General features: G+C 40.2%; 1 protein-coding gene across 5 annotated transcripts in view; it reads left to right on the top strand.

Annotated features, from left to right (window-relative positions):
• Positions 1-13662, top strand: part of ENPP3 (ectonucleotide pyrophosphatase/phosphodiesterase 3) — an 81003-nt gene that overhangs the window by 19899 nt on the left and 47442 nt on the right. For 3 of the 5 annotated variants that reach the window (XM_042447275.1, XM_042447283.1, XM_042447294.1), the window contains 6 exons: positions 1442-1539; positions 3388-3467; positions 5260-5379; positions 6638-6747; positions 8932-8997; positions 13283-13355. In XM_042447275.1, coding sequence (XP_042303209.1) covers positions 1442-1539; positions 3388-3467; positions 5260-5379; positions 6638-6747; positions 8932-8997; positions 13283-13355 — 547 coding nt within the window. The remainder of the gene's footprint in view (positions 1-1441; positions 1540-3387; positions 3468-5259; positions 5380-6637; positions 6748-8931; positions 8998-13282; positions 13356-13662) is intronic. The other 2 variants (XM_042447289.1, XM_042447301.1) reach the window with 1 other exon arrangement.

Here is a 13662-nt window from a genome sequence, read left to right as displayed (position 1 = left end):
AATCCACATGTGCATGTATGGAAAAATAAACACCATTCCAACATGTGAGTTTTTTTGTCATCTTTAGTGATGGTGAGAGAAGTTAGATGGAATTCAATGGAAAATTCATTATAAAAGAACCAAGGAGAAGTAAATAGGGAGATGAGTTGAAGTACACACACACACACACACACACACATATATCTCATGAAGTTTGAATGTTGAATGTTCATATGTTATCTCTGTTGCCCCTTAACCAGAGGTCACAATTCAATGGTCACATTTTACATCGATACCCAACTTGTAATTACAGTTTCTAAACACGTTAATGAATTATGAAAAGACAAACTAGAAGTATATATATCATAGTCCAACTTGTCAAGAGATTGTATTTCTTTCTGGATTATAGCCATTTGTGATACAAAAGTACTGATTGCTCATCTCTCACATGTTTAAATCACCTGAATATACTACTTTCATAGATATGTTATGATTTTTATAAACTAATGAACACCAATGACTATTCCATAATTTGTATTACAGTGACATTTTAGTAGTTTAACCAAAAAGACATAAAAGTCTCTATGATTGTTTGAAAACTTTTTTTGAAAAGATGGTTAAAAAATATCTCTAGCCCTGCTGATATAGGCACCTTCAGAAGAATCCATAATTCTCTTTCTTCTAAAGTGAACTTTGTACTGGATATACACAGGTTTGAGTTTTCAAGGAGGGATGTTTTCTCAAATTCAGAACCAGCCTTTATTGGTCTTCTTTTATTGCCTTTATTGTTCTCAGTGAGCTCAGGGCCACTGAAGAATGGTCTGATAGTCTTCAGATTCTGTCGTTACATACACAGATTATCCAATGCTAAACAATGTCACCTTCTTCTCTCTCGAAGTCCCTCCATGCTTTTAAAGCCATCTTTCAGACTGTTCGAACTACAGAAATAAAACAATTTGACACCAGTTTAACCAGGGGTAGGCAACCTGCGGCCCGGCAAGGCCTTGGGACCGTCCCCAGCCCGGTCCTGCCGCCGATTGCCGCCGGGGCCTTTGGGGGGCAATTATCTATAGAAGCCTCAGAAACATGCATTTATACTAACATTTTTTTAAAAATCAGCAAATTTTTTCGCGTGTCCTCAGTTTTTTTTTTTTTTTGAAAAGTGTCTTCCATTTGAAAATTTTGTCCTACATTTGTCCTGGTTTATTTATATATTTAATTTTTTAAAAAAATATTTAATTATTTATTTTTTGGCTTCGGCCCCCCCAGTTGTCTGAGGGACAGCAACCCGGCCCCCGGCACAAAAAGGTTGCCTACCCCTGAGTTTAACTATTATGGTTAAAAACTCTGTTTTTAGGTTTTGTTTATCATGTAATAATCTGTGTTTTCTTCATTTGGATAATTTTCTGCAAGATCTTTTGTTGATTCATAACATATAGGCTTGTGTGATGTTTACTTTCAGGTTTGATCGGTCGCCACTTATTCTTTTTTCCATGGATGGCTTTAGGGCAGAATATTTGGAAACATGGAGCGCTTTACTGCCAAACCTTGAAAAACTCAGTAAGTAATCATATTCCTTTAAATTGGGGTGGGAATTACATACCCTTTCAGAAGCTGCTAAACTGCTGCTCCTGGAATTCCTCACCATTGTCTGTGCTAGGTAGGGATTCTGGGACTTGCAGTCCTGCAACATCTGAACAGCTGCATGACTCCCACCTCTGCTATAATGTTTTAGGATGAATAATAAGTTTTTAATCAAGAGTCTTGGGATTGCTTGCAAATAATTTTTAGCCAGGATGGAGGGGAAAGGAAGAAAAAGAACAGACTAGACCCATTCAGGTTGAGTTTGGATGGGCCAGAATACTCTGGGAGCAGCCAGGAATATTATTCCCACACTGTTGGCTCTGGGAATGGCTGCTGATACAGTGGCTCATCTGCTAAAGCCAAGAACAAACGCTAGGATCAATCTGCCCCCTATCACAGGCTTTAAATTGCACAGGGCATTGTTCCTCCCAGTTTTAAAAGAGCCTGTGGGTGAAGATTTGAAACTAGACAAGGCACACCCAAGGGTGCATATCCTATAATAGATAAGGAAACTCTTGGCCCTCCAGTGGGCATTTTATAAATTTCACCTCCAGTCAGGTCCATCTAGCATGGGATTATGGGAGATGAAATCCAATCATCTGGAGGGCAAAAGGTTGCCTGTTGTTGTTCATTCTCTCCTCTTTCTCCAGGGTGAAGACAAGCAAGAGGTAGTTTCTTATTTCCTTTGACTTTATCTCCCCGTCACAGCCAGTGATAGTTGAAATTTATGTACAACTTTTTTAGATTGTAATGTCCAAATGTTGCACAAAATGCAATCTGCAGCTTCCACTGGATTTGAATATTTATGATTATTCATTTCTTGGCAAAAAGCAGGGCTCCCATTTATGGGAAATCTGGCCACATAGAATAACACAGGGGTAAGAATTTTGCACAGTTTTCAGCACATATTTGTATATCCTGAAATGTTTGGGGAATTTTTTCTGTACAGAAACACATTTTAGTGCACAAATGTTCATATGTGTTTCTGGAAACTGTTGTTTCTATAAACGTACTTTTTGTCTGTGCAAATTTGTATCTTTTCCACAAAAGCATGATTTTTGCACAAATTGTATGTTTTGTTGTGAAAATTGTGTTCTGTGCAAAAATATTTTAACATTAGTTTCCAAAATTTTGGATTTAGATACAGAAAAATCACACTGAAAAAACTAGTTTGTACAAAACCATGTGTTACGGTTGCCATAATTGTCCACTAAAACCCGGGACAAAATGTGGAACAAAATCTAGACCAAACTGTAGGACAACTGCAGGACAAAACTCAGCTCAAAATGTAGGACATTTAAGAAAAATTGAGGACATTAAATGTCCTACATTTTGGGCTGAGTTTTGTCCTGCAGTTGTCCTACAGTTTGGTCTAGAATTTGTCCTACATTTTGTCCCAAGTTTTAGTGGACAATTATGGCAACCCTACCATGTGTGTTTCTGCAAGTCATGCCTTTTTGCACAACTGCCTTTTTTGTGTGGAAAACCCACTATTTTTACGCAAAACCCAGTGTATCTTTCTGTGTAGAATAATCTCTTGAAACACTTCAGGGTATGTGACTGGATTAAAGTTGGACAGGAATATTAATTTATTCCTGCAGTGAAGACAAAACCAAAGGACAAACCAGCTGAATTTACATCTCTAATTGTAAGTCCTTACAAACTGCAGATGTTTCTTGTGTAACTTGTGGGGAAGTCTCCAAGGACAAATTGTATCTTTCCCAGGGGTCAAGATTTGTGGAAAGTATTGAAAAGTACTCCTTTAAAAAAACTAAACAATTCGCTAGTAGTAGTTTTATAACCATTAAGCATATTCTCTTGCAGAAAAATGTGGGACATATTCAAAGTACATGAGAGCTGTTTATCCGACCAAAACTTTCACAAATCACTATACTATAGTTACAGTAAGTAGTTGTTTTAGTACTATAAACTTTGCTGTTGCTATTATTTAAAATGTTTGATGGCCTGCCTGCCTGCTTGCCTTCCATCCATCCTGATTTTCCACCTTTGTACCATAAAATGAACAAATTAAAAAGAAACAACATAAAATCTCCTCCCGATCTAATAGCATTCAAACAAGAAATAGCAGCAAAGGAAAACTAGTTAAACTACCAGCTATTTCATAATCCAAACTTCACAATCAAAAATTTAAGTCTATATTTTGCCTTTACTACTACAATTATTTACTACTACTATTACTACTACCACCACCACCAGTAGTAGTAGCAGCAGCAGTAGTATTTTAGATGATTGCCAGATGGACAGAAAGGAGTGACAATGTCAATCTTACTGCAACTTTATTTTATTTCAAAATCCTGTTTGGTAAGAAGTGCTATTGGAAACATTCTATTGCTTACGGTAATATGTATACCAGTTACTAGTATGATTCCAGGTAGCTGGGCATGCCATCTGTGGTCTGTCATTCAGCTGAAAACAAACACCTTTTACAACTTGGTGCCCTTCCCCAAGTTAAAACACAAAAACAATTCATAGAAATGAAAGGTTATAGGATAACACAGTTCAAGAAACACACAAGAACAAAGTGATAATTAGTCATTAGTAATACTTTTAAACATCTTTGCCTGTATAGTTGAGTTGTTATGGTTGCAATCCTCTGATTCCAGAAAGACCTTGTGTCCCTTTATAGGAAGGTGAGGATCTGTCTCTCAGGTCTTCAGTGATACCCTGATGTTAGAAGAGATGACCAGACACTCCTTCCTGGCCTTTCTGGGGGTGCATCTACACTGTAGAAATAATTCAATTTGACACCACTTTAACTGCCATGGAGCCGCTTCATTTGGCCTATCTTAGGGCCTGAACAGACATGCCAAAATAAAGCTGCTTTGGGTCACTTTGGAGGTATGCTGTTTAAATGACATACACGTCTTTAGAGGCCAGAAGCTGCGCCAAAGCTGCACTCCAGTCTTTAGGATTGGACCGTGGCTTTGGTGCAGCTTCCGTCCTATTAGGACGCATGTACCATTTAAACAGCATACCTCCAAAGTGAAGCAGCTTTATTTTGGCCAGTCTGTTCGGGCCCTTAGTCTCAAAGGTGCTACAAAATCCCTTTGCATACTGTCAAGTGATAGTAAAGAGGAAATGAGTCGGAGAAAGCATTCCTGTAACAGGTGCAGTGGTGTGGTGCTAAATTCTGAAGTAGAGTCACTCACCATGACTGGTCCTATAGCCTTGTGTGTAGAATCAAAAATGGGGACAGAAGTGACCCAAGGTGAACCCTAACTTGCAGGCAGCCCTGTTAATCCATATCAACAAATCATTTATAGTACATAGTTTTCTTTGTATATGAGATGTGGTAGTGGTAAAACTAGCGACTCTTAATTACCCATCCAGGACCCAGTCACCTACAGAAATAGCTCACAATATTCTGTATGTGGACAATATTCACAATATTCTGTATTCTGTATTGACTACAAATGGGTTGGCACTGGCAGATATGAGATAGTTATTTAATGGTTATTATAATAAAAGTTATTTCCTTACTATACCATCTTATCAGATGTATGGATGGAGAAGAAATCTAGATTTAACTTCCTATATTATGGGCAGTGTTGACATTTATAATGATGCATGTCAACATAGCATTGAATGTAACAGGTCTTAGAGTACACATTTACTTAAAGGTTAGCATAAATGTTTCACCTTAACCCAATGTGTGTCCTTTCTCCCACTGTACAGGGTTTATATGCAGAATCCCATGGTATCATTGACAACAGTATGTATGATGTAAATTTAAACCAGAACTTCTCACTTTCTGGGACATCCAAGTCAAATCCTGCCTGGTGGAGTGGACAGCCTGTAAGTGATCTCAAGATATGCTTCTTGCTTTAGATGCAAATAAGATTTACATGTGAATAAATATAGTGTCCTCCATCCCCATCTGTCAGAGATGCTTTGATTTTGAGTTTGTGTATGGCAGGGGGTTGGACTGGATGACCTTTGTGGTCTCTTCCAACTCTGATTCTGTGTTTCATCCCATCTAATTTGGCACACATAAAGCACATTTGGCCACTGAATACATTTTGGTAGGGGTGGAGGAAGTTGGAAATGTGACATTGAGCATCAAACAGTGTTTTGTCTTGTTTTTGGTAAAATGGCTACATACTCTCATAGATTTCACAAATGAAAACTGGGTCACATGTGGTCAAACAACATGATTCAGAGTGTGGGCAGGATGACAAAAATTAATGAAAAACAACAAACAAGCAAGAGGAGGCTGCAGCAGTTTGCTGTTGCCTGAGCCTACTAGGAAGGGCAAGATTCTGCCTGTCTCCACTCCTCTCCCCACCATTGAATTAGTACTTTGACACTTTGAACCAAGTTGTAACAAAAAAATCAAGCTGAGGGCAAAGTGGGAGAAGGAGAGAGATACCAAGAGCAACTGAAAAAGTGATACATCTGTGAATTTTCCTGCCAAATTGGCGTACTTGGAGGGTATGTGGCTTCAGAGTAATGAAGGCTTCAGCTTCAGAGAAATGATTTTAGCAACCACTGTTAACTCATCTCTGGTACTAGTAGTTGAGGTGTGTGTGGGAAGATGGCCATTTATGGAACTGTTGTTCATGTGCTAAAATTTGCCTCTAGCTTTGTTGTTTGCCTCAAGTTATTTCTGACTTGTGGCGATCCTAAGGTAATGCTATCACAAGGTTTTCTTCAAAAGACTTGTTCAGAGGGTTGGTTTTTTTTTTGCCATTGCATTCTCTCACATTGAGAGAATGTGATTTGCTCAAGGCAACCCAGTGGCTTTCTATGGCTGAGAAGGGATTCAGATCCTTATCTCCAGTCATAGTCCAAAGTTTTCTTGGTAAGTTCCTTCAGAGGGGGTTTGACATTGCCATCCTCTGAGGCAGAGGGAGTTTGACCTATCCAAAGCCACCCAGTGGGTTTACATGGTTGAGCCAGGATTTGAACCCTGGTCTCCAGAGTCATAGTCCAACACTCAAAATTGATTATATCAAACAGTGTCCCATGAAGACCTCAGGTTTATATGTTCATATGGGCTTGTCCTACTGAAATGTGTATTTTATAATACAGAATCTATTTATGATCCTTGCAGATCTGGCATACAGCGATGTATCAAGGTTTGAGAGCTGGCACTTACTTTTGGCCTGGATCTGATGTTAAAATCAATGGTACATTCCCAAATATATATATGATGTATAATGGGTAAGTTGAATATGAAGTCTTTGTCTGAAAAAGAATTTATGTGGGTGCTTTAATTGGATACATATAACTATACATGAATATCATTTTTATTAATAATATTTCTGAAATACAGAAGTTTTTATCACCTTTTTGGAATGATGGTGCTGAAGACTTTCATTCAATAATTTATTTATTTGTTTAGAGTATTTATACCCCACTCTTCAGCCACAAAGGCTCTCAGAGCAATTTACAGACTGTTAATCTGAAGTTCCCTGCCCTCAGGCTTACAGTCTAAAAAGACATGACTAAAGCTGCATATATATTGCAGAATTAATGCAGTTTGACACAGCTTTAACTGGAATGGCTCATTTCTATGGAATTATGAGACTTATCGTTTTGTGAGATATTTAGCCTTCCTCTGGTGTTACAACAAACTACAAATCCCAGGATTCCATAGGATGGAGTGATGACCATTAAAGCAGCATCAAACTGTATTAATTCTGCAGTGTGGCAGCAGCCTCAATAATTACATAACCTTCCAACTGTCTTGATTTGGCAGGACCTGTCTCAATTAATCCTGTTTTTCCACTGTTCAACTGTTTTTAAAACACCTAGGTTTTTCTTTCCTCCTTCCACTTCCTCTCTTTGTCTTCAGCTTCGTTCAAGTGCTACCAAGTGAGTTCAAAGTGCAAAGGTAGTTTGCACTCAATTAACTCAGTGGGGCGGAGGGAGAGGGAGCATGATTCTGTCCTTCCCAGTAGGCTCAGGCGAAAGCAAACTGCTGCAGCCTGTCCTAGATTGTGTGTCAACACTAAACAAAAAGATTTGCCCTTCAGGAATACAGCATCCAGAATCCCTAAAATAGCATGAACATGTTATTTAGAAGATTTGGGGAAGTAGAGTCTAAAAAAAAGAGAAACGTTTCCAAGATCTAAAAGGTAGTTAATGAGAACTATGGCCTTTGCTGATTTCCTAGTGCCAGGACTAAAGAATCTACCTTCTAATGGGTTCATATTAGGGAGATCATTTGTGGTAGGATGATAACAGATGAATTTCAGTTTCTGATATCACAGAGCTACATTGGCAGGATAAATTGTTTCTTCTAATCCTATCCCTTACAAACTACTGTTTGGCAAGCAGAATCTCATTGGTTTGAAAATTTGCTTTAGTTCTGTCCACTCATTCCTATCACGTCTAGACTAAATACATAAACATAGAGTTATTCTATATGCATATCTCCCAATATTACCTGTTGAAAAACATGGTCTTAAATCCTATCATTAATCCCAGCTAGATTAGAGCCTTTGAATCTGTTGGATTAACCTATGTTAGCATTTGAATCAATGGGTCTACTTTAATGAGGACTAATAACAGGATCCCAGCCATCCTCTTCCTATATCACCCTTCCCTCCTTTACAGCTTCCCCCCCCTGTGGAAAGACAAAGGTGGAAGTAGCAGTGAGAAAACTTGGGAGGGTTACAAGTAAAACATGACCACCATGAGGACCTCCTTTAAAATTCTACAAATTGGCAAGGGTAACAGGAAGAAAAATGTCTTGTTTGCAAGCACCCACATATACATACACTAAATTGGTGATTTCTCTCTCTTTTAAAAATGTTACTGTTCATGTTAACGTAATATTTTGCTCTTAACTTTCAATAAATATTGCTACTAACAATAACTTTAATATTAAATAATGTTATATCACACAATTCTTGTCTTGTTAATAATGTTTTTATTGGGAAAAAAAATATTTCCTTGCATTTTTGCAAGGAAAAAAAAGAATAACACACAAATATATAAAGTGACAGAAATGACAGGGTCAGTGCATCATAATGGTCTTGGAAAAACAATGCTATATGTGCTTTTGCGGAAGTAAATGCCACTTTATTCAATGGGCTTCACAGTTAAGTGTGTTTATGATTGCAGTATTAATTTGTGTACACTGTAAATAAATTCCAGATTACCTACATTGAGTAGAATGGCATATGTGTACAAACAACATTTAATGATTAGCTCACTTTTTTTTACAGTGAGATGAATTGGCACCAAATATTCATTAAAAAGTCAAAATAATCTTGCTTAATATAAAAACAAATTTATTTTATTAATCTGCTCATGGAAACCAAAGCTTTTTTACCTGCACCATTGTTCTACTGTGTTAATTTTTTTAAAATGCCTAATTGTTAATTTTCTTTCTTATAGAAAAACTGCATTTGAAGCAAGAGTTTCAGAGCTGCTGAACTGGCTTGACCGCCCCAAATCTGAGAGGTAATTTAAGAAATCAGGCTCAGAGTTCTGCTTCTGTTCTTCTAAGATGCTCATCAAGTCCAATCTATTGAAAACTGAAAAGTGCATTTCCCCTCATTTTCTCTTCTTTTTTTCTTCCTGCTTTGTCTCTCAGCCTGATCTCTCATGTTCACCTGCCTTTCTTTAGGATCATACTTGCTTCTTGCTGGAGCCAGCATGGTGCAGTGGTTTGAGTGTTGGACTAAGATTCTGGAGACCAGGGCTTAATCCTCATTCAGCCATGGAAACTCACTGGGGCAAGCCACACTCTCTCATCCACAGAGGAAGTCAAAGGGAGACCCATTCCCCCCAAAAAAATCTTGCCAAGAAAACCCTGTGATAGGTTTGCCTTAGGGCTGCCATATGTGGGAAATGACTTGAAAGGCCAGAAGAACAAGAACAACAAATTGTTGCCAACATATATTATCTTTTTTCATTTTAAATCATTTTTTCATCTTGATTGGTTCTTTTGTTTTTTGGGTCCTCTTTTGTTTTCAGATATCTTCAGGGTAGGTGTTACACTTTATGGGAAATATAAGGCACCTGCTGAACCTTTCCAGAGGAGGGCACAATATTATTGTGCTAAGTACAGGAAGCCAGCTGGAACCCCTGCCCTGTAGCATACTTTTCCTACTGTGGTTCATGCTAGACAGGACAGGGCTGTATCTTCCCCATTTACCTATAAAGCAAGGGTAGTGGGTCTAGGTATAAAATATTTCCTTCCAATGGGCAAGACACGCATAATTTTCCAGCTCCTAGGTACACTGCCCTTCAAATCAGCATTCAATATGCAGATAGATTATTAACACAAACTCTGTTTATTAACAAAGAGAATGATAACAGATTTCATGTAGTAATGTAACATACAAAAGCAGAACTAGAGCTACACCAAATTTCATATACCCTCCAACTATCCTGATATGGCAGTAGCATTCCTCAGTAATCCCATGTCATCTCACATTTTCAGCTACTTTTAATATTTCCCAGTTTCTTTCTCTTCTTTGTCCACAGCTTGCTTCAACTGCTGCAAACTAAGGACATTATCACCAGTGGAATCATTAGGGAGGTGTGGGGGTACAGTCCACACCAGGTGACATCCAAGAAGAAGGGTGACACCCAGTTAGGTCCCCCCACACCTCGTTGCCACTGCTGTCTCTGGAAGCCTTGCCCCTAACCCCAGGAAGCTCCACACCCTGTCCTGGGTTACACCAGGGGTGGGGACACCACTGATTATCACACCAGTCCCTTTCTCACTGCAGTCACACTATTAAATTAAAATGATAGCATATCACTTGTACAACAGCCATCACTGCATTTCTTCTCATTTTCATGACTGGGGTTGCCTAGGGTTGCCATAGCACGCCCCCCCCCCCCCTGACCAGCACGGTTTTGGGGGGGCCCCCCCCCCGCCGGTCTGGTTTGGGCCCCCACCCGTGCCTGGTCCCCTGTTTGGGGGCCCGCTCCGGCCATTGCCGCTGCCGCTAATGCGGCTGCTGCGGCGCCAACCCACCTCCTCCTCCAGCTCGCCTTCCTCGCCTCCAAGGCGAGGGCTTGAACACTGCCCAGCCCAGGCCTCAGTAGGGGCCAGTGGCAGGCACGCGCGCACGCGCGCGGAGGGAAGTGGGACAGGGAAAGCGAGGCCCCATTCCCTTCCCTGGCTTCCTCCGTCGCCGGTGGAGAAAGCCAGGCAGAGGTTTGGGGCTTCCCTTCAGCGAGGCCCCACTCCCTTCCCTGGCTTCTTCCGTCGCTGGCGGAGAAAGCCAGGCAGGGGAAAGAGCCTTTCCTCTTTCTCCTACTCCTTCTGCCTCCTCTCCTCCTCCTTTTCTTCCTCCCCTCTTCTTCCTCTTCTTCTTCCTCCTCCTCTTCCTTTCTTCTTCATCTTTTTCCTCCTCTTCTTCTTCCTCCTCTCCTCCTCCTTTTCTTCCTCCCCTTCTTCCTCTTCCTTCTTCCTTCTTTTCCTCCCCTTCTTCATCTTCTTCTTCCTCCTCCTCTTCTTCTCCATCTCTTCTCCTCCTCCTCCTCCTCTTCCCCTCTTCCTTCCCTTCTTCTTCCTCTCTACTTCCTCTTCTTCTTCCTCCTCCTCTTCTTCTTCTCCTCTTCCTCCTCCTCTTCCTCCCCTTCTTCTTCATCTTTTTCCTCCTCTGCTCCTTCCTCCCCTTCTTCCTCCTTTTCCTCCCCTTCTTCTTCATCTTCCTCCTCCTCCTCTTCTTCTCCTCCTCCTCTTCTTCCCCTCTTCCTCCCCTTCTTCTTCCTCTCTACTTCCTCCTCTTCTTCCTCCTCCTTCTTCTCCTCTTCCTCCTCCTCTGCCTTTTCCACTCTTCCTCCTCTTCAATGCCCAAATGTGCTGTTTGGAATGGGGGAGGCAGGTTGGCCAGAAAGGGAAGTCCATTTCTGCCATCTGTCTAGGAACAATGTCAAAATGTCCTCCATTTTGATCATGCCTAAGAAACATGCATTTATATTAACACTTTTAAAAAAGCATCATTTTTTTGGCGTGTCCTCCATTTTTACAAAATATGTCCTACATTTGAAAATTGTGTCCTACATTTGTCCCAGTTTCGAGGTCCAGAATTATGGCAACCCTAGGGTTGCCACCTCCATTATGTTCTCTTCCTGCCCTCTCCTTTAACACTATATCCCTCCCTTATACCCCACCCATCATGCCTTTAGGGTTTTAAAACAAAGTTAAAACTTTTTTTGGGAATCCCAGAGTTCTGCAGTCACAATTTAATCTTTTAAAAGTTTTTTTAAAAAAGAAGTTCAATTGAGGCTGCAGAGTTTTCAAACTGTGCAGAAAAACTGGAAAAAAATACCACCAAATAGTGAGGGGAGGGAAGAAGAAGGGACATTGACACCACGTGACTAACAATGACACAAGGGCTCTGGGAATGACTTTTTGCACCTGGGCCTTTGTGCAATTGCCAGATCATTCACAGGTTTCCTCCTGTTGGGAAATGTAGTTCTTTCTTGAGGATCGTTAGAAACTCAGAAAGTAAGCAAGATTGTTTAATCTCACTAGCAAAGCTTACTCAGCAGAAAAAAATGATGATGGGGCAAGCAGGAATAAAACTTTATCTAACTCACTCCACTCCCAGCCACGTGTCCCCAATAAAAACACACACTCACTTGGTTAAAAGTGAAAAAGAAAATAAGTTTACTTACAAAATCATGTGTATGAAGAGATACACAGGTCTAGCTTCATGTTGCAAGAAAAATGAGGTAGAAAAGGTAGTCTCCATGCATCTTAAGAAAGATGGTATCCCAGCATCTTCTCAGCTCCAGGCATAGGCATGCTGATTAGTTGGTAAGCAAGTTTAGTAATGGAGTCTCATCTCTGCTGCTTCTTCACCCCAAGAACAAAGGTAATTAGGTGGCCTCATGGTAAACAGGAAATTAGGAGGGGAAGTGAGGAGGGGTTGTTAATAAGCAATAAAACTACCATTGACACGCATTACTAGAAAGTCTTAACATGCAAACCATCGATATGTATTGCTAGAAAGTCTTAGCATGCGAAGTTGCTATATGCCAACACCTCCGGGAATGAAAAGGGGCATCATGCAATCAATAGTATCAAAGCTGCTTCCTTGTGAGTGAAATCATGGTTTAAAAGCTACATGTTGTAATCTCCTGAGTTAAGAGTGCACAAGTAGTTTGAATTCAGTTAACACAGTAGTGGGAGAGCAGAGGAAGGGATGGAATCCTGTCTTTCCAAGTAGGCTCAGGCAAAAGGGAACCGCAAAAAATCCAGAGCAAATGGTAATGTTTTTACTCCATTTTAGGAGAGGTATACCCTAGGTTTGGTGCTGAATGGGTTGGATGTCATCTGGATGGTTTGCACCAGACCTGGGGATTGGACCCTGCCTTGTCTGGACTCCATTCCAAGCACTGGGAGGTTTTATTTGTCCCATGCAAACAGGGCCTGGGTATTCTGAAGTCAACTAGAATAAATGCATAAGGAAAGGGAGAACCCTAAGACCACCCCTTCCTTCTATGTCTCTGTCACCTTCTTACACGGAGAAGATAACTTTCTAAAAAACAAAGAATCTCCTATGTTGAATTTGTCCAGATCAGACTGACAGCCTCCACTGACATAAGAGGACCTCTGCTCCAGAAAGTTAATCTCCTGCTGGTGACTACTGTTTCTGAAAAACTGAAACTAAATAATGAACTTTATTCAGTAATGCACATTTTTGCAGCTTCCTTTGCATGACAGCTGGCATATTTCCCTTCTCATGTGCTCATAGTGCTCTTCCCATTTGAACCCTAGGCCTGATTTCTATACACTGTATATTGAGGAACCTGATAAAGCTGGACACTCATTTGGACCAGTTAGTGGTGGAGTAAGCCTTTCTTTTTGTTTTGTTTTAATTTTATTTAATTACATAGTGATATCATGTTAAGTTATTTATTTTATAATTTTGTTCTCTGTGTTGTCTGGTACAAGGGGAAAGGACTAAGTCTAATGTTCCTAGTGTTGGAATACTGACATTCAAATGATAAGGAAAGATCATATCCCAGTAACAGAAGTGCTGCCTACTGGAAAAAGTTTTGGATTCCCCCAAAATAACAGAGTAATGCCTGAAAATAGCTACAATTTAGAAAGTCCTAGTCTGCAATTTGAGCGGGTTGAGGAGATCAAAAGCAGGC

Source organism: Sceloporus undulatus, chromosome 1 (assembly GCF_019175285.1).
Source record: "Sceloporus undulatus isolate JIND9_A2432 ecotype Alabama chromosome 1, SceUnd_v1.1, whole genome shotgun sequence".
Lineage (NCBI taxonomy): Eukaryota > Metazoa > Chordata > Lepidosauria > Squamata > Phrynosomatidae > Sceloporus > Sceloporus undulatus.
The sequence above is the reverse complement of the archived record's forward strand: the minus strand, read 5'-3'. Positions and strand labels throughout refer to the sequence as shown.